Source organism: Xiphophorus couchianus, chromosome 6, assembly GCF_001444195.1.
Source record: "Xiphophorus couchianus chromosome 6, X_couchianus-1.0, whole genome shotgun sequence".
In the NCBI taxonomy this organism is placed as follows: domain Eukaryota; kingdom Metazoa; phylum Chordata; class Actinopteri; order Cyprinodontiformes; family Poeciliidae; genus Xiphophorus; species Xiphophorus couchianus.
In genome coordinates, this window is record NC_040233.1 from 13,395,346 (window position 1) to 13,419,231 (window position 23,886).

Genomic DNA, 23,886 nt, shown 5'->3' on the forward strand with positions numbered 1-23,886 from the left:
ATATCAGGCAGATGTTGAAATATCAGCTGAAATACATTATTTGGTTACTTTATCTTAGCCTTTACATCCAGCATCTGGAAACAATTAGGAGCCCACTGCACTGAACCCCATTGAAAGCCTCATGTGTATTCCACCAGATATTAATTGCTGAACTCTTCCTGAGTCAAAACATTAGTATTGTTCTTTCTAAATGACTATGAACTTGTGTTCTGTGCATTATTTGAGGTCTGAAAGCACTGCATCTTTGGACCATTTCTCATTTTCTGCAAATAAATACTACATTTTTGCTTGAAATTCCAGAGACAGGTTGTCAGTAGTTCATAGAATAAAAGAACAATGTTCCTGGTGTACTCTGATATATTCCAAATAAGTTGCTATTGCTGTCTAAATGCACAGGAATTTTGTTGAACATCACATCATGTTGTATCTTTGAAGTATGAGGCCAAGTGCTAAATACAGCATATTCACTAGCATCAAAGGTGCAGAATTTACATAGTTCTGCCGCATCAGAACAGGTTACTTTTGCCTTGATAGAACTGTCTCTTCTTACTTGTAATTTTTTATTTAAAAATAAACTGGAAAACAATTATTGATAGAATGTTTCATAATTTCACTGAAATCTGAGTCAGTAGTGCAAAGCATTCTGGAGGATTTACGCAGAGGAAAGGCCCAAACTCTCACGGACAGCTAAGCAAGTTTGGTTGGATCAACTACAACTCACTCATTCATGGGTAAGCTAGGAACAACCTGTTGTGTGATTTGCGCAGCAGCAGTTTCATATTTCACTACCGTGCCTAATAACTGCTTCACAGAAGCAGTTAAAAATAAAAAAGAATGGAAAAATAAAATAAAAATGAACGGGCTGGAGTGAAAGGAGAAAATCAGTACAACAGATAAGGAAAAATTTGAACATATAGCAGAAAAGGTTGTGTCACCAGTTTGGCAGTATGTCAGATATTTAAAACAAAAACTTATCAATACTTGCTAATATTGACCGATATAAAACACACTGTGATATGTTTTTGAACCATATTGCCCATCCCTACTTCCTAAACTGTTAAAAATAAAGGCAAATACAAATTTTAACAAGGAGATTGTTAAAAGTTATTAATAACAAGAGTAGGATCAAAATCAATCACAGTTTCATCCAAAATCATATTTAAAATTACTATTTTCCTCATTTCCACACCTGGATAAAAAGAAAAAAAGAGTAAAGAACTGCCTTCTACATCTTCCTTCTCTACATCTACACCTCTGTATAATAACTGTTCAATGAGAATTACACTGCCTCATCTCCTCTCTGATAAATCAGTGCCCTCAATTTCTCCATAGCTGACCTGTTCCTTTCTCCTATCAATCTTAACTTATGCCACCACTTATTTTCTTCCCCTCAATTTTTCTATCAAAATGTTCCATATCTCATTTAGTTTCTCAATAAATTAAACTCAGTTTGATTTTTCTCCATGCCACACCTTGCTGTTTCAGGCTAATTTTTTTCTTCTTTTATCCCCTAATATCTCCTGGTAACATTGGTAAGATAAATGTATGGGTGAAATAAAAAGCATGATGAGGGTTTACTATATTTCTTCCATGCAGGCATAACCAGGACAGATGGGAACTGGGCCAACAGGCTGATTTTCGTTGCACCTAGCCAAATATCTGTTGGCGGACGCAGTTGTCTGTCTACAGATGGCAGACAAATGCATATTTGTCAGATGTGAGCAACAATAATTTGTAACAAGATATACTTTAACCCACTCATCATAGATCTTTTATTAAGTGTCAGTGTGTGTGTGTTAGAGAGAGAGCGATAGAGAGAGTGTGTGAGTGATTGGTCTTTGATGCTGTGCTACGCCTTACAATACATCTTCTGTTATGGCAGGGTGACTGGGCAGGCCCTGTTCTAGATGGTGGTGTGGTATAAATCAGACTTCATCTGGCTCCCCGCCACAAATGTGTCATCTCACCCTGTTCAATGAGGAGCCAACAAATATCATACAGTGTCGGGACACGTCGCACTTCATAGATCCTCCAGATGGCTATAGTAGCTCCCTGACTTTCTGCAAAACAAGTCTTGTTGTGGTGGCCCCTTCATGTCCTTTCTATAGATTTGCTGCAAGACAAGTCATAGTTCTTCCATTGCCCTGTCAAACAAGTCTGTCTCAATGGTTCCTCTGCATCAAAAGCCCAGATGGCTACAGTCAGCTGGAGTGGAAAAATAAATGCCCTCTGTGTAAACTGAAATTGAGTCAAATGACATGCAAAAAACTGGGTTTAAAATCCCATTGTACCTCAAGAATATAAGCGTGTATTTAGCTACTGTACAGAAAGTCAAACTAATGTAGCAATAATGGAACAAGAGGAAAAGGGAAACTTTGGAGAACCTCTTTTGCTCAGAGCAATACAAACTATCATAATTTTTTATATTCAAGTTTTTTTTTAATGAAAACCTATATGATCACATTATTCTGAGGAAATGTCTGTCACTGGCTGAGACAGTCTATAAAACTAAATTTTGGTTAAAAAAACAATCAGGATTTCAAAATATTATCTATTAAGCATTGTTGAGAGCAGATGTCTTCATTTACACATTCATGTTTTTCTGATCTCCCTTAGATAATTTTTTGCTGGAAACTATGACGATGTGCCCGCAGCTGCCCTGGAGCAGTCGGACAAAGGCGAGGCTGCCATGCACCTCTGACCTATTTTACCACCAGCAGGTAAAATAGGTAAAGTGTCTTGCCCAACAACTGAGATACATGTAGTGGGGTGTTGAACCGGCAATACACCAGTTCCAGGACACATTGCCACCATTGACCCTTAAGCCAATTAAGAAGGGCAATATTAATTTATGACTTTGAGTCATAAATGTGCATAATGTGTAAAATATCTCCTACAAAATTGTTGGTCCTAATTTAAAATGAGGACCCATATTAGCTGTTGTCATAAGTCTGCGACTTCAAGAAGAATACCAAACCACTTTAAGACACAAATTTGAAAGATGCCACTAATATTTGTTACCAGGCCTACAAGATGAAAAAAAACAAAAAACAGATTCATACCTGTAACCTTTACAGGTACATATTTATTTAGTATTTTACCTTCAAAGAACCAAAGTATGCAAACTGGCAAAGTACCTCGCACTACCCTGTGACCCTACTACTGCCATCGGAAGGTTCGGTTCACAGAAACATGTGCTCTACAAAGCCACATTGTTGTGTTTGTGTATGGCTGCTGTTTAGTCTGCTTTCTTTTTCCAAACACTTCTCCAAACATCTTTACAAAGGGTACAACATGGGAGCATTGTTTGTTCAGGCTGCTGTTCTCTTCCTGCCTCTGTTGTAGGACAAGTAGACAGATGCTGCAGCGGTGGAGGACTATTTTGATAACATGACAGGTCACCTGCTGCTCGCTGTGCGTCAGGAGAGCACAAACACACATGTCTCTCTCTCTGCCCTCTCCCTTGTTCTATCCCACAGGTTTTTCTACAATCTAAAGTTAACATGTGTGATGATGTTGCACGAATGTGGAACCGCATTGTTTTTGAGATAGTTATTACAGCTAAAGTGAATAATAGTCATTTGAGAATCTTAGAATGTTTTTTATCCCTGTAGTTTAATAATAGTTCAAAATAGTTTAACTAAATTTGTTTTTGAGATTACATGTGAATAAAACCATATTTCTCCCCTATGCCTCTACTCCCTCTTGAGTGATTTATGGAAAGTTTGCATAAGAATTTATGTTCTTCACTTACCATGAAAAGGAAATGCATGTAGCTTATTCCAGAAAAGTATATGAAGTTGTTCTTGGGTCATCATATCATTCTTTAATACATTGTGTGTGGATAACAATTACTGTTTTTTGGTTATCTTGTTTTATTTGCTTAACCTCTTTTAATAAAGTCATATTCAAAGAATCACAATGTAACAATATATTCCTTAAAATTTAAAAAAAATCCTAAAGACTATTCAGATTCATCCTATGTTTTTTAGTGTAATAGCAGTAGTTCAAATAAAAGTAGTCATTTAAGATTTATTTGGAAGTAATATGAGACTTGAATGAACATTAACAGAATTGGATGTAGCCTAATTTCATTTCATAAGTATAAAAAGCTTTCCATATGTCAACCTTGCATAGCTGTGATGCATTTTATAAAAGCTAATGAACTCTCTACCATGAACTGTAGCTCAGTGAAACAGCATAAGCTTCAGGAGTTGTTTACAAAACCCGCAGGCTTGAATATATAGAGAATTTTACTGTGGAAATTTATTAGTGTCACTGATATGATGTATACCCAAAAGTCAACAGTTTTTAAATGCATATAATATTAAAGAAGAAATTATCTGTACTTCATTTTTCTCAATTAATATTAGAATTCTAAATATGAGCACTGGTGCACAGATTTTTTTGTGTGTGCAATGAGGACAAAGAAATGTGGTGATACCAAATGGCTAGATTTTTTTTCATCCTAATTTCTATGTTTTTAGAGTGTTCATAAGCAAAAGAAAGCACACATGCAAACAAGAACGTTACCAGCTAGAGCAATACTGGAAGCACAGAATGGAAAAAGATGTCGTTTGGAATAAATTGGAAGGGGAGGGGAGAAGAAAATTGGAGAGTCAGACATGGAACTCATTAACTTCTCTTTAATAAAGCGCAACTCACAAGAGGACCCTTCACTTCCTTTATCTATCTACACACACACTCACATGCCCACAAACACCCAAATGTAGAAAACACATTCCAGTGCCAAATTGATCATCCTTAGATTACTGCACAAGCTGTGATCACAACCCAACTCAAAATCACTTGACTCGCATCAGAATTCACTAACCTGAAGCTTAAAACATCACAGTGACTCAATGTAGATTCAGGGTCTTCAAATCCAGCCCTCGAAGGTCTGTGTCCTGCAACTTTTAGATATGTCTGCTTCCACACATCTGAATTAAACAATGAGGTCATCAGCATGTCTCTGGAGAACTAGTCTGCATCCTGAAGAGGTAATTCAGCCATTTGATTCAGGTGTCTTGGACCAGGAACACATCTAACTGTTGCAGTACCCTGAACCTCGAGGTTTTGATTTGAAGATCCTGATGTAGACGCTCCAGTTGCCCCCACAGGCTTAACACTGAAATCATTATGGTTTATTTTAAGCAGTTCTTTAGCTACTGCACTTATGTTAAAACACTTTCCAATAAGTTATTACTTCAATTATTTACTCAATGTCAAGTTAATAAAATATGACATGGAAATATGTTCTGTAGGATGATTGCATAGCAACAATGCTCAGCCAAGACGTTCTGCAAACAAAAGGTCATGCAACATTTTATTCCCCATTACATCAAAAACTAAATGGACAAAATGAGTTCCACAATAAATACTGAAACCATAGTACTTTGCGTTGTTACTTCTGACAAATAATCTGTCTCTAAGGTGGACGACTAGGATCACCATTTCTCTGTTAGGAAAGAAATCATTGACTGTCGCACGAAAGCTTCATCTAATGGAACATCCATGCCTCCCCCTGGGGGCCAGAAAGCAAAGCTAATTCAAGAAGCGTGGGCCCTGTCAGCTGTCATTGGCTATGTGCACTCATAGTCGCACTCAGGCATGCACACGTGGGCACACTTATCCAAAAAACACACATCGACCATGCATGTGCTCAACTGAAGCAGGGACCTAATTCCAAAAGTGTGGGCTTCTGACAGAAGTCATCGTCTGTGAGCACAAAGCCAAGCAGCATGTTACACAACCTGGCAGGCTAATGTGTGGACGGTGGGAGAGAAAGAGACAGAGAAGGCGAGAGAGGGGCAATATTGATTGGCTGGCTAACAACGAAATAAGGGAAAAGAAAAAAAAAATCCTCCCAATGGCTATTATAGCGGGTGTTAGAGATACATCTCCGATAACATTGACAGCACAGTGTTACCCATTATAGTTGGGTAACAGAAAAGATAATATGAACTCCTGGTGTCTGCTACGTAAATGTTTTCTATTTAATAACATGTTCACGCAGCTGCTTCCAAAACTCCCGCAGGTTATTTGCACACCTAGTATTTGCCAGCGTTTTCTGTCTGTAAAACCTCTAGGCTTGAGACTGAATGATCCTCTGATTTGTGGCTTTTAACTCAGGGTTACTTCAGTGTAAAAGAACATAATGTAAGTTACTATACTGAGTGGTAATAAAGAAGACCAATCCATCTACCCAAATCTTGAAGTACTCTGCATCAACTTCAAAACATGCAGACAGGAAAGTGCGTGCCTGTACAATCAGAATGAGATCGCACAAGTATAGCTTTAAAGGGAGGCATGCAAGACAGAATTGTTTCCTCTCAAAGAAAAACAGAAAGAACATACTAGAATCAGTCAAAAGGATCATAGACATAGTCCAGGACTTCTGGAATAATATTCTTTGATAAGATCAGTCAAAAAAGGACACAAGAACAGAGGACATGTTTGGGATGAACTTAATTTAGCATTTTAGGAAAATAACCCCATTCCATCTATGAATTACACAACTACGAGTAACATGGTTAGGGGAACCGTTGCAGCAGCTTGACCTTGTCCGATGACCATCATAGAATTCACCATGAATTCTTGTGCTTACCTGCAAATAAATTATTTTCTTTTCCAATGATAAACAAAATGATTAGTCATCAAGTTGTGAAACATTATTTAAATCAAATTGATATTTAACATAGTATCCTGATTTCATTTATATATATTTTTTTTTTATATAATTTTTCATGGGTGAATGCAGATCTGCCTTCCTATAAAAGAGGAGAGCAGAGATTTTGTAATCCTTGGGCAATAAAATTGTGACATCAGTATTTTAGCGGACATGTGAAGAAAACTTCACATGACACGTTCAAAATGGACGTGTCAAGTAATTACCAAATGGGATGCAATAGCTACTACCAAAATAATTCATATGGTTGTGCAGGGCAATTTCTTTGTCGCTGTGTGTACAACAATTAATTTGTCCCAAGATACTTTATGACACATATCATGCAGATTTCCATCTCATTGTCACTGCGTGCACCATTGCTTATTCACTGAGATAATACAAGTTAGGGTTTTGCTACTGAAACACATTAGCATTTTAGAATACATTAGCATACCCAAAACGATCTGTGGTAACATTGATTGCGTGTAATCGCATGCATTTAGATGTCGCTTTGCCTCTGATCACATGCAATATGCCAATACCCCTCGGTACCCCCCTACCTCCCTTTTTTTGAATGCAACCATGCACACACACACACGCCCCTACACAAGTATACTCAATTGTAGCAAGGCACTCCCACCACCTGCTGTGTAGCAGGTGCCGCGATATGATTCTACCCCCTCTTTTCAAGAATGCTGATCCCCAAGTGCACACACATACACATACATGTCTTCAAAGACAGAGCTGTGAAGTAGAGGTGACAGGTCTCTGGTTTGATGCCATCATCAGAAAATGTAGTGCTAATTGCTGTCCCTTCTCTGTTAGGGAGCTGAGTGGATTCAACATGAGGTCCATATGGAGCCCAGGATGGAGTCATCTCCTGTTCATAGAGGACCAAAGGGTTCTAGCTTTGACATAAGTCACTGTGGTACATTTCTAAAGGTATTTTAAGTTTTCCTTTCCACTAATCAGCTTCATCACATGATCTTGAGGTTGCCAGACAAGAACAGACGCATGTAGATGTTAGGCGTTGTTGGTGTGACAGCTGATTAGAAAGATGAGAGACTCGACTGTGACATCTCTAATGATCTCTCCGTCTGATTGACAGGCTAGGAAAAGCTCCAATTCACACATCTAGCACATAACAGAATGTGGTCCACATACAGCAACAAAGGTCACCATGTCCCAATCACACACTACATACAGAAGCACAAATACGAGCGGTACACTGCTCCATTGCATGTTAGAAAAAGACTATTTGCTACCATAAATTCCCTCCTGTGGCTACCAGAATATGCCACCATTATGTTGGCCCTAGAAGGGCTATTTCCTCCCCAGTTAGCCTGTCATCAAGGGCATTGTACTGTATTGTCTGGGAGTGAGCCTAAATGGGACCCTTTCAGGGGTATTTTCAGGTACTTTCATGAAAGAATGGAGAGGATATTCATATCATATTTCGTTTTTTTTTTTTTTTTTCTATTGCTGACTGAACAAAGCTTTAGAAAACACAGACAGACACACTAGCACACCGGCACTTCCTACACAAACCAAAATCACCATGTCAAGCGCATTCCTGCTCCAAGCAATTTCCTCCATCTTCTCCCAACAGATCTGATCAGCTTGCTTGTATCTTGTACCTCAACTCAAAGCAGCAACTGCTACATAGATTGCATTATGAATGTTCAGGAGAAGCCTATAGACACTTTTTAAGAGTTTTAAAAAGCAATTAAGTTTGGCTTCATAATAGCAAACTGAAGATTTTTACAGCAGCAAGTTCCCCTATTTGTCCTGACACTGATCCATTACCTGATTATTGGCAATTATCTGACGATTTACGATGTACTGATTTTACTTTGTTGAAAGGCAAAGTAAAGCATTGCTGTTAGAATTGATCACAATGCTAATCACATTTCAGTGTAACACAAGGGAACCTACTGTATATATTATTGTATTTAACAGTGTTTTGTAAACCTGTACACCCCATTGTTCGAATGAGGATTTTTTATTTTTTTTTAAGTGAGAAAAAGCATTAAACTTAAAAAAAATACTGCAAAAATCTGGTTACAACAACTAAAAACAAATGCAAATACTTTGAGTTACAACAATACGTCCCTTTAGGATTAAATAAGTATTTTCAAAATTAATTAAACTGAACTGAATAAACACCATAACACAAGAGGAAGTCACCAATGAATAAAGAAAATATGAGACAACAGGGAAATGTGAAGATTAAATGTCTCTCTAACACTGGTGAAAAAAATGGGATAGAAACAGGTGGGGAAGGCTGCCAAGAGTCTGACAACAACACCGAAGAAGCTGAAGGAATTTCCGAGAAAGAACTGGCAGTGTTTTACATGTGATGACAGTCTCCTGTATGTCTGATCTAAGGAGTAGGGTTAAGAGACCCAAATCTATTCTTTGCAGGAAAACATCTAGTTATTAAGATGAAACTCAATTTTATTTTTCAAAATCACAGCTTGGTGAAGAATACATCGAAATAAACAAGAGAATGACTTCAAGAAACCACTGAATGTATTTTAGTGTACTGAATGAGTTTAATACTCACACTCCTTTACTATGAAGCCACACTGTTGCAAAGTGTGCAGAATGTTGCTTGGTATTGTCTGAAATAAGATATTGCTTGGATGGGAGAATATGTTGCTCCATCCATTCAGGAGCCTTCCAGGTATGGTGAGAAGAGTGGTTCTTCTCAGGCCTAAACCCAGACTGCAGCCTCGAAGGTCAAGTCCAAAATCAGACCTTCCAAGACCAAGACTATGATTAATAGAATACCTGCAATGCAGAGCTACAAGTTCCAGTCACAACACTGAGAAGAAAAAGCAGGATTTGACGCAGACATCCACTTTATTAAAGTTATTGTGTTTCTAGATATATATTTTTCATTTATTTATTTAAGTTTGATTTAACCAGGTAGTCACCACTGCGATTATGCTGCTGCCTGTCATTACCAGGTCTCCTTTAAAATGAGATTTTTTTTAAAGGTTTTATTGGCTCTAGTGGCCATTATTTGATAGTGAATTGAAAGGAAAGTGGGTAATGAAAGAAGGGGGATGACATGTAGCAAAGGTCACCAGGCCGGGAATCGAACCTGCGATGGTCGCGTCGAGGACTAAGGCCTCCTTATGTGGGTTGTGCTCAACCCTTGCACAGCACCCCCAAACTGAGTTTTTTAAGGGAGACCTGGCAATGATAGGCAGCAATACAAAGAAACAGCTACAAACATTGCATACAAATAGCATCCACAAAAACGAGGGCTCAATGAGTTTTTATGCATACACATACATTCATTTCACTCAATTAGTATGTGATTGTTTTTGTTTTTATTTTAAGTTTTATACAAATTACATTGTAATATATATCGTTACCGCCACCCGTAACAATATATAGTGATATGAATTGTATGCCATATCACACATCCCTACTGTCATCCAGTGAGGCGCCTCATTTTTTTAAATTATTCTGGGTCTGGAAAGAATATTCATGGACCCCAAGTGAATTTGACACAGATCCTATAAATATGACCCATACTTCCAGAGCAAGTTGGTGAAGACTCCAATATGTGGCCCTATGTTTATATTTCCATTTATTGTCCTGAATAAAATCCATATATCCTTGACGTGGCAACAAAGGTTAAGAATAAATCCTTTCCTTTTGGATAAAACACGTGAGTGATGACAAATCATCCTAATATGCATCAGACAGAGCAAATCCATCAGATGCATGCTTGCCTCTAAAATAAACAAAAAAAAAAAGAACACTTACGACACGTGTCATTCCCTCTCCGCGCTGTGATCCATGATATGATCGAAACGCTCATATGTCTTGGACAAGGCACAATCAATCATAGGAGCCAGGAGAAAAGAGACAGATGGAGGCTGCTTGTTTGCTTTTTATCTTTTCCAGATTTAAGAAGCACAATTCATCCATCTGACCATTTGTCACACTTCTTTCCTTTTAGAAACTATTGAATGATATTTATAAAAGAGACACCAATAGATTCTCAAAGCATTACCCAAACATCAAAATAGATTGAAAAAAGAAGTCCAAAAATGCAAGCGCTCGCCACTCTCCTTCTAAATTTCTGCCCATCAATAACAGCTGAGAGAAGGGATCCTCTCTCAGGAAATCATTGACAGGTGTCTAAAAGACTTTTAAAAGCAGACTGACAGATTTTTTCCCTTTTTTTCCATACGATGAATTCACTCATGCAAGCATACGTAAAGACACACTCACAGACGTACACAGTGACCTTGTCATGAGTGATAACCATCACATGATAGGTGCTTTACACATCTAACTCTTTTTTCCACTTTGAGTATTTGCAGTAGTCCAATGTGGATTTCAGACATACCATAAAAATAAATAGGATAAAACATTTTTTCTGTGACAAATAAAAGGCATTTCATGGTGGAAAAAAGGTTTAGTCTTTTATATCTTGAAAACAAAATAAACATGGATTATTTTTAACAACAAAGACGATTTGTCTTTGTAATTCACTTACAAAAAAATAAGTCATTAACTGTAAGAGATTATGTAATCAGTAGACTGAGTCAGTTTTGTGAACAAAAATAACCACAATTTCCAAAGCAACTGTAGTACAAAAGTTCAGAATGCCAAAAATATTTCTCACTATTCACAAGAAAAAAGAAAGCAACAACCCAAAAGAGCCTAAAGATCAGAGTAGAATTAGACATAATACTTTGTCACCTGTTTGCTAAATTGCTAAAGGGAGTATAATTAGTTTGGCCTCAAAACTAAAAGTCTGAAAGAAAGCAGGCTGCACTCTTGACATTAACTGTAATTCTGTATATACATATACTGTATGTGTTAGGGAGATCTACAAGGACTTCCAAGAACAGACCAGTTCAGTTTTGTTCATATTGTCCTCACACATGAATCTTAAGTGACAAAAATAGATTTCAGCAAAATGACAATGATCATTTTTCAGAGAGTTAGCATATAATCATGCCCCTAGTCAATTACATAGCCATAAAATGACACGCTTGCCATGTCTTACCTAGGTTGGGCAGTATTACTGATTAAACAGATCAACAAAGATTGACAGACAACATTTATAAAGGGCATCGTGACATGGAGGCTTACGTTGGTGGCCAACAAGATGTGACAATAACTGTTTTAAAGATTTGAGATAGCTGCTAGTCCAATTTCAGAGATCTAGTCTGCACCATAGAGTACCACTGTGCTAAACTTGTTATGCAGTGAACATCACAGACTCAAATAAAAATTTTAACTATTTTAAAACCATGTTAAATAATTTATAGAATATGCAGTTATAGAACACAAGTCGTCAATTTAAGTCTTTTCAAATCATGGACTATTTGCGTCTAGTAAAGTTGTGCTGTGCAGTTACATTGTGAATTAAGAGATTTAGATTAACCTACTCGTTTTCTGCTCTCTGTATCGCAGATATATTTCTTGATATTAGCTGAACTCTCTCTAAAACCGCCATGGCCCAGTTGCAAAACATCTGGAAAACGGCTGTACGATTACATTCAGCTCAGCTTAGTGGGAGCGTTTATCATTTTGGCATGTCATCAGCACATAGCTACATGGCCGCAGAGGAAAAACGAGCACATCTGTTCATTAAACTTTACCTTATTTAAAAATACCTGACTGTGTGTCATATATGCAGACAGTGTGCAGACAGTTCATTTCTCCTGTAGCTTATGGAAAACGGCCCGAGTCCTCGCCAAACGTCATATGTCAATCTACACAGTGGGTTTCAAATAGTGTGTGAATGTTCGGATCAGAAGTGACCCTCTTTAAATGCTCAGCCTTGGGAGAAACAGCAGGTGATGAGGAAGAGAAGAATTGGGAAGTGCTGTAAATTTTCAAATGTTCTGTGAGCTTAAATGCAGAAGAGGTTAATTTGAGTGAGATTGATGTAGCAATTCTCACAAAAAGGAAAATACCTAACACTGATTTAAAGCATTGAACAGGTTTAAAGCATTGAACAGGTTTATTTAAATCATTTCAGTTTTTTATATATAAATAGAAGTCCCTTTCCTCATAGAAATCCAAGGACAGGTACTCTCAAAGGAATGCACTCTCTGCAGGGCTGTATGTGCTTAAGGGTTACCCACAAGAACCTCCTAATTAGCACGTATAAGATTGAAGTCATGATGGCTTATCCTTATCTCTCCCTCTCTCTATCCTTCATCGCCTATACTTTTTTTTCTAAAATAAATCTTAGTCTTCAAGCTGCTCTTGGACAAAAAAAAACCCTAGTGACTGCACTGTATATACATACCTAGGTCTGATTCTCATTATTTATTTGGATTGAACTGGAATTTACTGGGTTTATAATAAAAAATAAAATTGAAATGAATTATCCTTTGAAGTAGTGCAAATTATTGAAAAGTGAAGTTGTTTCAGTTATTCCATCCAAAAGGTGAATGGCATAGTTTGATCATTTCATTTGTTTTTGGATATTTTCACAATTAGCTTAAGGCTAAACTAAAAGTTACACTTTACCTTATTTAGTTTTTCATAAAAATTTAATTTTCTCACAAATCATTAACTAATGATTTTTTAATACAAAAATGTGGTTCATCCAAGCATGTTAAAGGAAAGTTGAGTAGATGGAAAAAAGAAAAATTACAGAAATAAGGTACACATGTAACAAAAGTCTACAAAAATCTTTTAAACATTGTGAAGCAAAGTCAATTAAAGAGTGCAGGGCAGATTCACAAAGGTCCCTGGCATCCACACAGACCTGTCCTTGATATGGACAATAACTGTCTGTCACCTTCTTTATGTCTGAACTATGGACCTTACCACAGGGGCCGCTTTTCATTGGCTGACGCCCATTCTACGTGGTCACGTGCGTGGCCGTCTCACAAACACACTTAGCTTCCCGTTAGCTAAGTACAGCATAATGGCAGAACTGATATAACTTCTACACTTTGAAGCCTGTCTGCTACACAGTCTTACGTTAGCTAAACAGATCAATATGCAATGTGTCTGTATCTGACATACAGTAAAGATTTTATTTTAGCAGAAAAGGCTTTGGACTAAACTGTTACTCGTGTTAGCCACGTTAGCACCAAGTACAGCTAGTCAATCAACCATGGCTGTGTTCGGGGAAGCGCTGATTAATAATCGAGAAATAAATATCAAGCCTGGAAACTTGATATCGTAACGGACTGAATGTTATGTTTTTAACCTAATCTTTGCTCGGCTTGCGGGGCTCAGGCGGTTGTCACGGTAACAGGTGTGCTTAAACTACAAAGAGAGAGTAAAAAGGTAGGAGTGGTTTTGAGTTGATCACCTGTTCGGGTTATTTTACCTTTGTTTACCTTTGCTGTGGCGCATTACAGCCGCTGAAGTTTCTAAACGTTGGACTAATTACCTCGTTCGTTTGTGAGTTTACGTCATTCACAACAAACATCAAATAGAACAAATATATTTCATACACAACAAATGGCTTCTACCGCGATAATTATGTTAAATTAAATTAATTATATCCCAACTTCAGAAGATTTGCCTTTACCTTTACAGAGCTCTTTGGTTCCTCCTATCAGTCTGTAGCTTCTCATATTGACGTCATCAAACCAAATTTCAGATCTACCTTAACTGACTGACACCTGCTGGCCTCAGGTTTACAACCAGCTTGTGACTGAGAAACCAGTAACCTCCTCCCAGATGATGACATGAACTTGTTAGTTCCTCTGTCCATTGTAGTAGCTGATATATTGTGAAAATCCGGTAGAAATGTTGCACTAATCGAGTCATGTTTACATAGAAACAACTGCTAGGCTTTGCTTGTGAGACTTGCGGTCACGTGGGTCGGTTGTGGGCGGAGCTTGGTAAGGTCCATTAGTGTCAGAATAGTCTTCCCACTGCTGATAAGCTCTGTAAAGGTCCCATTGCACTGATGCAGTAGTTAAAGCAAAAAGAGTCCAAATTAACTAAGTGCATATACTCTAAAATACATGGGCATGCAGATTTTTGTGCTTTATGTAGTTTTATAATTTTTGATAAACAGAATTTTGGATTTTCATGAGTTGTAAAGCATAAAACGCATAGTGGCAGAAAAAAAAAGACTTTGATTTGATGATCATGTGTACTGAATTTAAATGAGTTTCACAATTTGAATTAAATTACCAAGATAAATTACATTTTCACTAACATTCTAATTTACTTACATGCCATCTGTATCTGTAATAAAATAAGCTCTGGTTTTGTTTGTGTTTCCTCTCACATTGTAATCTTTTATTTTTTATTTTTAAATCAGAGTATAATCAAAGTTTAATTTGAGCTCAAGGTGTATCAAGGTTTCCATAATTCATTCTGGTCTCTTTAGTTTATTTCAAAACCAGAAAAAACAATTGTCCTTTATATCAATCTTTTGGTTTAATGTCCTTTTTAGGGATAATGTATGAAGCAGAGAGAAACACTGTGCTGAAACTTGTCGATTGCACTGCCAATCAGCTGCTAAAAGTGAAAAAGATTTGCTTAGAATGGATTGAGATGGAAGTAATATTTGTTATGTTATAAAACAAGAGCACAATGTTTAGATGCTAAACCTGGATGAAGTAATCTGATTAGGCCGTCTTGAAGTTTTGAAGAAAAGTCTCTTTAAAACATAAGTTTTTAAAGACGTACTCCAGCCACCCCAGTGGATTGAGATACTGTCCACTTATTTCCCATTACCCTCTGTGCTTCAAATCAATAATTAATTATCTCCACAAATGCTCTTCTTATCCAGTTACAGAAGTGGACAGCACAGGGCAGGTGGAAATTTGCCTGGCAGAGGGATTCAGTGTTACACAGGGTGAGAACTGTCCTCCCACCATTGCTACTTATTGGCCCATCAGTGTCTCTCTTGGAAGCTGGCATTCCATTTTGCAGCACCGCGAAGGCACTTCATTTTTCTCCACCGCACTGCTCCTCTCTCTCACCAACACAAGCAACCCACACATAGAGACACAAGTATTCATACACAATTTCTCTGCTACGCTCTTGCTAAGAGACCAGTGTTTAATAAGTGATTACATTTATGGAGAGGAGAAGGGCAGCAGAGTGGTGAAATATGCCCACATGTCCCGAACCTGGATGAGGGGATTGTACTTACTCATTAATAATGGGACAGGCTCCAGGCCCAGGCCCTTAGCTTCCCATCTCTGCTCATTTCCTTTCTGCACATCAGAGCTCTGTATATACATGACTGCGAGTATAGAGGTCGTACACGTTCACATTTGCGTGCGTGCACGCGTGCGTGTTTTAGTCCCAGTGAGAAACAGCCTGTGGAGGAGCCGGATTTTATTTAATCAGAAGTGGAACAGCTTCCACCACCGCCTATAATTTCAGCCCTATTAACGTTCTACCGTTAATTCCTCTGAGCATTCAGACGCAGCATCCTGTGAGCTGCTAATTCACTTTACATTGCAAACTGTACCACACGCTTCTATCCGTACAGAGGGAATCTAAAACATTGCACATGCATACTTGAAAGACCAAGGAATAGTTCAAACAATAGCTATGTAGTTATCAAATATGCAGAGTGAGTAACATACATTTAGGATACTTACACCTTTCTTTCCTTTACTCTCTCATCACTCAATGACTGACCAACCTACTTAAATATGCCTTTAAGCCTGGGCCCTAAAAGTTATATTAAATCACTGTGTGCCTAACTCAAAAATACATATCATATGACAATCATAAAATAATCTCTTTGTTCCTACAATCCCAGAACCCCAACCATCTCTTTACCTCGCTTCCTGTTTCTGCCAATGCTGCGCTTATTACATCTTTTTTTTCCCAAGGAAAGGCTCATGTTTCACTTTTCTTCCTTGTAGTGTTCCCAGCAATAGTTCAAACCATGCATCTGTTTTTAAACATAAAAATGTAAGGGGACAGCAGGTGAAGGAGGGCAGGAGAGAAAGAGAGAGAGTGAGAGAGAAATTGGAAAAGGGAACAGTTGTGTGCAGATTTAGTGGAAGAAATTGGGGTGATGTGAATTTGCAACTAAAATGCCTAACAATTGTCTCACTAACCCCTTAAAGTTTTTTGTACTATTAAAAAAACATTTTTAAAAACTATGAATCCATTTCCTTTCACTTCACATACAGTCAAAAACAATCGAACAGGCAAGCAGGAACTTTTATAAAGTATAAACAAAAGGGTCCTGTAAACCCAGCCTGCTCAGAGCTGGTGATTGAAGGGTTGGGTGTATGGGGGAAGGAGGGGCATAAAGAACCATAGGATGGAAAAAGAGAGGGTGAAATGGGGTAGTAAGCATAGAATCATCTAAAACTAGACTTAGGGAACAGTGGGAAAAACACTCAATAATCAATCGTTTCTTTTCTCACCTCTCGATTCAACAAATATAGTAGCCGCTTCCCTTTCCTGCTGATTGAACAACTGTCACCCAATCACCAGGAAAGGTGATAATGGAGAGAAAGAAAAGCTCAGAACCATGAAAAAGAAAGAGAAAAAGCACATTTTTCACACCTCCATCCTTGGGTAGTGGGGTTAGCCGGGTCACTGCGGCCAATCAGTGACTAGCGTTTCTATTTTCCACAATGCGCAGCTTGGAGGGTTATCTCTTAGTTTCTGCTCCTGTGCGTATCAAGCTTTCACACCGTGTGTGTATGTGTGTGTCGCGTTCATAAAAAAAAAAATGATGGAACTGGCTTTTGCAGCAAACAGATGACTCACACAGTTTGAGGTTGAACTGTGTCACAAGCGTCGCCGCTTCCACTCCTGCGCTCTAATATGTTATGTATGTTGCTGATGCAGTAGGTCTGCTTATCCCCCGATGATTGGACAGATAAGGCATCAGTACTCATCCCGCAGTCTGCCACCTGCTCTGATAAGCGTGGGGCACAGAGTGTGGCAGGTGGAACCTAACACCGTTGATAGCATCTCTGTGGCAAATCTCTGGACAGAGGAATGTCTGGAAGACGTAGGCTGACGACATGGTAAACAACACGAGATATCAGCACGTGAGGAAAAGGTCTGAACAGAAAAGAACAAACACACATTCGATTTGGCACGCCAAAAGCTCTGTTCTTTTCCCTTCATACTGCTCACTTTCATGCTAGGGGGCTACAAAAAAAAGTGTACACACAAAAGCTCCCAGTCTGTATCCACCATCTGGCCCTCCCAAGGCTCAGATGTCTCTAGGGTAAGGTGAGCTCCGAGGGGGACTCGCTATGTGTTTATATGTGATATGTGGGGGTGTGTTTGCATATGTGTGCATGTAAGTGAAAGAGGAAGAGGCAAACAAAAGGGGTAAGAAAGCAGTGATCAAATAAACTGTGAGAGAGTTTGCAGTATACCGTCATGTATACAGAAAACTACACACAGATCACTGCATGCATGTATGACTGCAATATATTTACAGCACTGCAGGCACACCAAATGCTGGCAAGTGTTTGCACTAGGGTCATCATAGCTGACTGGCTGGGCTGTCTAAGTGTGTCTTAACACCAAGTAGTTGCTCCACTGTGGGCAAAATAGAGCCCCTATTATGAGATGAAGGCATGTCTGCTGGCCAATTCAACCGTAATAGTTGTAGCACCACACTGGCGGCACATGAACACCCACTGTAGTACAAATTGAGAGAAGAATTGAATTTTACTTCAGGTGGTCCCAAGTTAGCAGTATTGCCTATGGCTAAAATACCCTCATGTGAGCACATAACAGGTAATTCTTCACGTCTTTTCAGCTGCATACTGTGTCCAGCCAAAGGACTAGGTTCCAGCTTTATTTTTCATTCGTCACTCTTACATCAGTTTGGAAATGACAGTGCCGTAAAGGAACAGTTTTGCTTTCACATTCCTAGGAGACTCAATGGTTGTTTTTTGTTTTTTTACTGTGTCCCCTGTGCAGCTGGTGAACACATACAAGATACACATTGAGAAGCGGAGCTTCTAACTACACCAGCCTCACAAGGCAACTCTACATTTATGCAACCTCGGCTGACACAATGAAATTACAAAAGTGGGAGAAATAAGTGGGGTGCACCGAAGCCTGATAAAACATGCAACACCGATACAAGACAAGAAAACATACTACCACAAATAACAGATTTTTCACAAATGTAGCTTGTAGCCCAGTTTGATTTTCTGTTCTCACCGTTTGTTTTTCATAGGTGAGAAGAAAGAATAAATATTAAGAGCACTAAATTATTGGTCCAGTTAGATGTGTATGCATGTGATTTAATTTGGGAGAAATACAGAAAACTAACAAGAAACTAGTATACAGAAAACAATTAAATTATTTCTAAACCACAAGCATATAGTAAATTTCATGCATACAGATTATTTGATTTCACTCTTCTTTAGTGTAATGATTCCAGAGTAATGTACTATAAAAAAAAAAACTAACAATAAAATTAATCTTCTTTTACAAAACTGATACCGTGGATAGGATGCCATCTTCCACCGATGACTTGATTGAAAATCCGTCATTATCTGTCCTCACTGAACACGCATCAGTCTGAAATAACAAGTTAACAAGTTCCCCGTTAACAAGAACTAGTCCTACATTCAGTTCATGTGCTAAAACTGAATCACTTCACTCCAAATACAGCATGAATTCATTAATGTCCATGTTTTTGTGAAATAAAATTATAATTTAAGCAGTTTATTACATCATATGCTAATTAAAATATTTATTTTGTCTTTGTCCAATATTTGTGTACCAGCGTAGGCACACTTGTTTACTTTTCTTTAATCTTGATGTTGTTAAAGTACGCTATCTGATGAAATTTTGACTCGCATATAATTAGAAAATATGTGTAATGGTCTTTTGGATATACTACTAATACTACGTTTGAAGAACAAAGATAGAAGTGACAGAATGCAATAAGCTGCAGCTTTATTACTCTACTCGTCTCTGCTATACCTGGAAACCCATACCTACTCACTTCCTGCCTGCAGCCAGCTCCCACGCAGTAACAAAACCAGGGTCAAAAACCCCCTCAAACAAACAGAAAACAAAATGCAGTATAATCTGTCAGTTTTTATGGATAACAAATTGGCCTTCAGAGAGGAAGATGTTGTTTTATTTCAGGACAATAATGGACAGTCCTCTACACCTTCTACAATATGAATCACAGCTGTCTTTTTTAGTAAATGACTGGTTCCACCATAATAAGCTATAGAATGACAAAAAGAATAATTTCTTCTTGTGCCCATTAATTTTTGTAACTGTTGTTCATAATAATTCTTCCAGGTTCAGCTTAAATTGTATGTCACATTTTCCATTTTAACAGGGCAACAGTATTCTCCTTTATTTTCCTTTAGAGTTACTTTAATGACAATAGGAGAAGTTACCCTTAGTCCATGTTCACTATGTCAGAAACAGTGCTGGTAAGTTTAATGTTCTCTACTTAGAGACACTCTTCTGAATTCAAAAGACACACAGCACTCTAAACAGCTGATATATTGTTATGAGACATAATCCTAACCCTGGTGGGAAGTGTTTTCTTGAGATTATTACTTTGCAAAACAAGAGAAAATGACGGTTTAGAGCAATTCCACCAAGTGGATATTTAAAAAATTACTGATGTAATTTAGTAATGTCAACATTTCAAGACATTCATAGCTCTGAAACAATGGAAAGGTTACATGATATACAGTACATCATTATTTCTGCAAAGCAAGTTCAAAACAACAGAACAGGAGGACAAGAATCCCCTTTAGATAATAAGACACCTGATAAATCTATACTACAATATTATTTATTCAGGAAGCTGTAGTGTTCCCCGTTGCATCCTGTGAGGATAACGCATTACAACTCTGTAATACGTGAACACATCATCCTGTGGGACTGTTTACAAAGCATCGCGAACATTCAAATCCGGCTCATATTAAGTACAGAGAGTGTTTTACATCAAGGAGTAGCCTGACTTAGGCATGTACTGTCAACATATTCCTCTTTTTTTTAAAAAAACTTCCATTGCCTTTTTTCTGTTTCAGTCTTCTCATTTGTGAAACATGCATACTGTTTTCCTTTGACCTCTTCTCTTCTGCCTCTGTCATCTTTTCATCTCCCTCTGGCCCTGTCTATCTTCCAGCCGCTATGATTAATCCCCCCGTCCCTCAATTCCTCCTCCTCCCCCTCTCTGCACCAACCCATTCTGGGCTGTTAAATGAGCGGGTTTATCTAAGCCTAATTGGTTTAAGGGCAAACAGAAATAAGCAATGACTCTCCGAGCGGAGGAGAATGACTTCTGTTGCTGCTGTCTGAAGACCAATCTATGCAGCACCATGATGGGAAAGAAGAAGCCCAGAGTCGAATGGAAAAACCTAGTGACAAAAACTGGAACTGACTGAATTTTGGTAGGGAAATTAGGACATATGAAAGGTTTCCCACTTTAAAAATGTCTGGAAGCTTACAAGACTTTTTTACCCACCCAACATTTCTACACTTTTACTGCAGCAAACGTTTTTGTTAACCAAATTTTAACTCATATGCTTAATTGCCATTAATATATTAAAGCTCTTAAGAATATTGATTTCTCATCATTTGTATTCCAAAGTTGACTGTTCGACTAATATTGTCATTAGCTGTTTATCTGAGTAATGTGACTGAAAATAGAGGTTAAATAAATCAATTATTTCAAGCGTCAATCCATACGGCCGCAGCAGCAAAAATATCCAGACACTTGAAAACACACACGGTTCTATGAATTTTTGTTATCATCATCTGATTTGGATTCATAATGAGATCAATATGAGCCAGGATGGGCCGAGATAATGGGGTCAGAGACTCCACTTTCTCTCTCGCGTATTAGAAAAAAAGAGAAGGGGGGGGGGAAACAGCAGCAGCTTGGAGTTCGGATCAGTGAAGATTTTAACCTTCCCGTGGGGCCACCTACTTTCAATTAGCAACCCAAACAAGGAAATCACTTTAATCTTTGATAGGGAGGTAACCCAGGGGCTATCTCCGTATACCCATCTGCTTCATCCTCGTCCTACATCCTATTTAGTAAGCAGTAAAATTTCACTTTTTTTCTCTCGCATTCAGCCTCTCATCTCTGAACTGTTTTCAGTCATTTAACGTTGGATAAACGTCTCAACCTCAAAAAGCATCCCTTCCCAAAGAGGTAGCAATTTGGTCCCCTGCCTTGGTATCTGTAGCTATGCGTTAAAATGCGATGAGCAAAAACAGGAAAGCTGAAGCCAAAATTACAGAGCATATCCCAGAGCTGGGGAGGATCCAGGAGCAAACTAGTGAATGATTAAAGAGAAAACCTGTGTGTGAGGAAACTAATTCTGATCTAACTCATTTATAAGGAAGGTGGATATAAACTAAAGCTAGTGTGTTCCTGTCTGTTTGACACGGGAGGAAACAACATGAAGGAAAAGAGTTCCACAGCCATGATGGAAGGGAGCTGGTTTCATCCACCCAACAGATATCCTGGCTGAGGCCACACAGCCCAGAGTCCTCTCCCATGAGGTAAGCCAGAGGAAATGAAAAACATGTTTGACTGAGTAGATGCTGGCTACTGTACAACTGAAGACGAAGCTGTAAAGACAAGTGTCTCAGAGTAGGAAAAAACAAAGATGCAAACAGTGAAAAGAACATTTTTACACATGATTTCCCATCAGAACTATATTCAGAGTCCATAGGAGCTTGTCTCAGCATCTGTAGATGCAAGACAATTATACATGGGGGATTTACTTAATAATACATTATCAATTTTCTTTATGAGAAAACGTGTAAGGAATCATTGAGTTTCTCCTGTCTTTTGTGCCACTCTGAGGGAAAAAAAGTATAATTGTTCTTTGGATAATATGCGAAAGTATAAAAACAGAGACATCACAGCTATGTGACATTTACTATGCTTACCGTGGCAGTTATGCCTTTATATTATATAGCTAAAATGACACAAACTTATGTAGCCACATAAACAAGTATCAGCGGCGTTCAGCGCTGCGGGAAAATGCTGTTCCTACATAAAGAGAGAAGAACCAAAGCAATCCGCTGCGACCCACGTGTATGACATCCCTGAACGCCGGGGAGATGCAGGCGCTGCCCAGCAGAAGGACCAGGACGCCTCCACTTCCCACCCTCTCCCTCCAAAGACCATCACAACTGCGCCCTGTTTATAAGCAGCGTTTTCCACATTAATATAAATCCAGAATGGATTATTTACCTTCCATCGCAGAGGACGTGATGACCAGGACGGATAAAAGCGCAAGCAAATCCACTGACATGGCAGAAGGGTTAGTCTCCACAAACCTGTGTCCCCTCCAAAAAAATAATCAAGACGCACGGAGCGCGTCAAGAAAAGAAATCCTTCGCTTTGTCAAAGCGGTACTCCAGCAGACAGCCTCTGTTGTGAGTCACATTTCAAGCCGTAGTAAACAATGTGTGACAATCAGCGCAAGGGGAGAAGCGGAGTATAGGGGCAGAGGGGGTCGGGGGGTGCAAGGAGATCGGGAGGCGGGGAGGGAGGGGAGGATAGGTTGTTGGGGGGGTCCGAGGAGTGGCTATAGGGGGGGAGACCCGATGTTGCATGCTCACGGACTCATTAGAGCGCCAGAACCAATCAACGACTGGTAGCTGAAACTCACTAACCAATGGCTAAGCCGCCGCTCCGCCTACTTTACATTTTCAAAACACAAAACTTTTCCTTGACCTATTTGAATCGGTCCCCCCCGATGCACTACAGGGACATGACGCCCCCACTTGGTGGACAGGCATTACTGCATCTCATGTTAAATCTGCTATTGGGTGTTTTTTTTTGAAAGTAACTCAGAGTAAAATGCTTAACGCTTTATCACCGTAAGTATCTCCTATAGATGCCTGCTTAAGATCCTTCACTGCAAATGCTACTCTTATTTCAAATTTATATATTATCTTACCCTTGACATATTCCTAACCTGGGCAATCAAAATCTCTTATAAAATGACTTATTCATTTAACTTCCCCATAGTTCACCCAAGTACAGATCTATTTGCATCTCTAATAGCTTTGACAAATTCAGCTTCATCTCCTAATGCTATTTAACAGGCATTGCACATCAGTCCCATCCTCTCACCATAGACCTCTTACCCCCTTTTTTGTGTGTGCGTGTGTTGCAACAGATGGTCTGCACAATGGGTCTTTCCCTGCAGGGACACAGAGGACCAGACTCTGCCTCGACAGAGGAAAAGGCAGTTCCCGCCCTATAGCCCAGAATCATACACCTGTCTTGAGCTAGAAATGTCCCC

At 38.7% G+C, this 23,886-nt stretch overlaps 1 protein-coding gene across 2 annotated transcripts in view; it reads right to left on the bottom strand.

Annotated features, from left to right (window-relative positions):
• The window catches only part of ephb1 (EPH receptor B1), a 173,535-nt gene extending 150,435 nt beyond the window's left edge, over positions 1 to 23,100 (bottom strand). For both annotated transcript variants that reach the window (XM_028021343.1, XM_028021342.1), the window contains exon 1: positions 22,827 to 23,100. In XM_028021343.1, the coding sequence (XP_027877144.1) occupies positions 22,827 to 22,887 (61 nt within the window). In that variant the 5' untranslated portion in view covers positions 22,888 to 23,100. The remainder of the gene's footprint in view (positions 1 to 22,826) is intronic.
• Between the last annotated feature and the right edge of the window lie 786 nt (positions 23,101 to 23,886).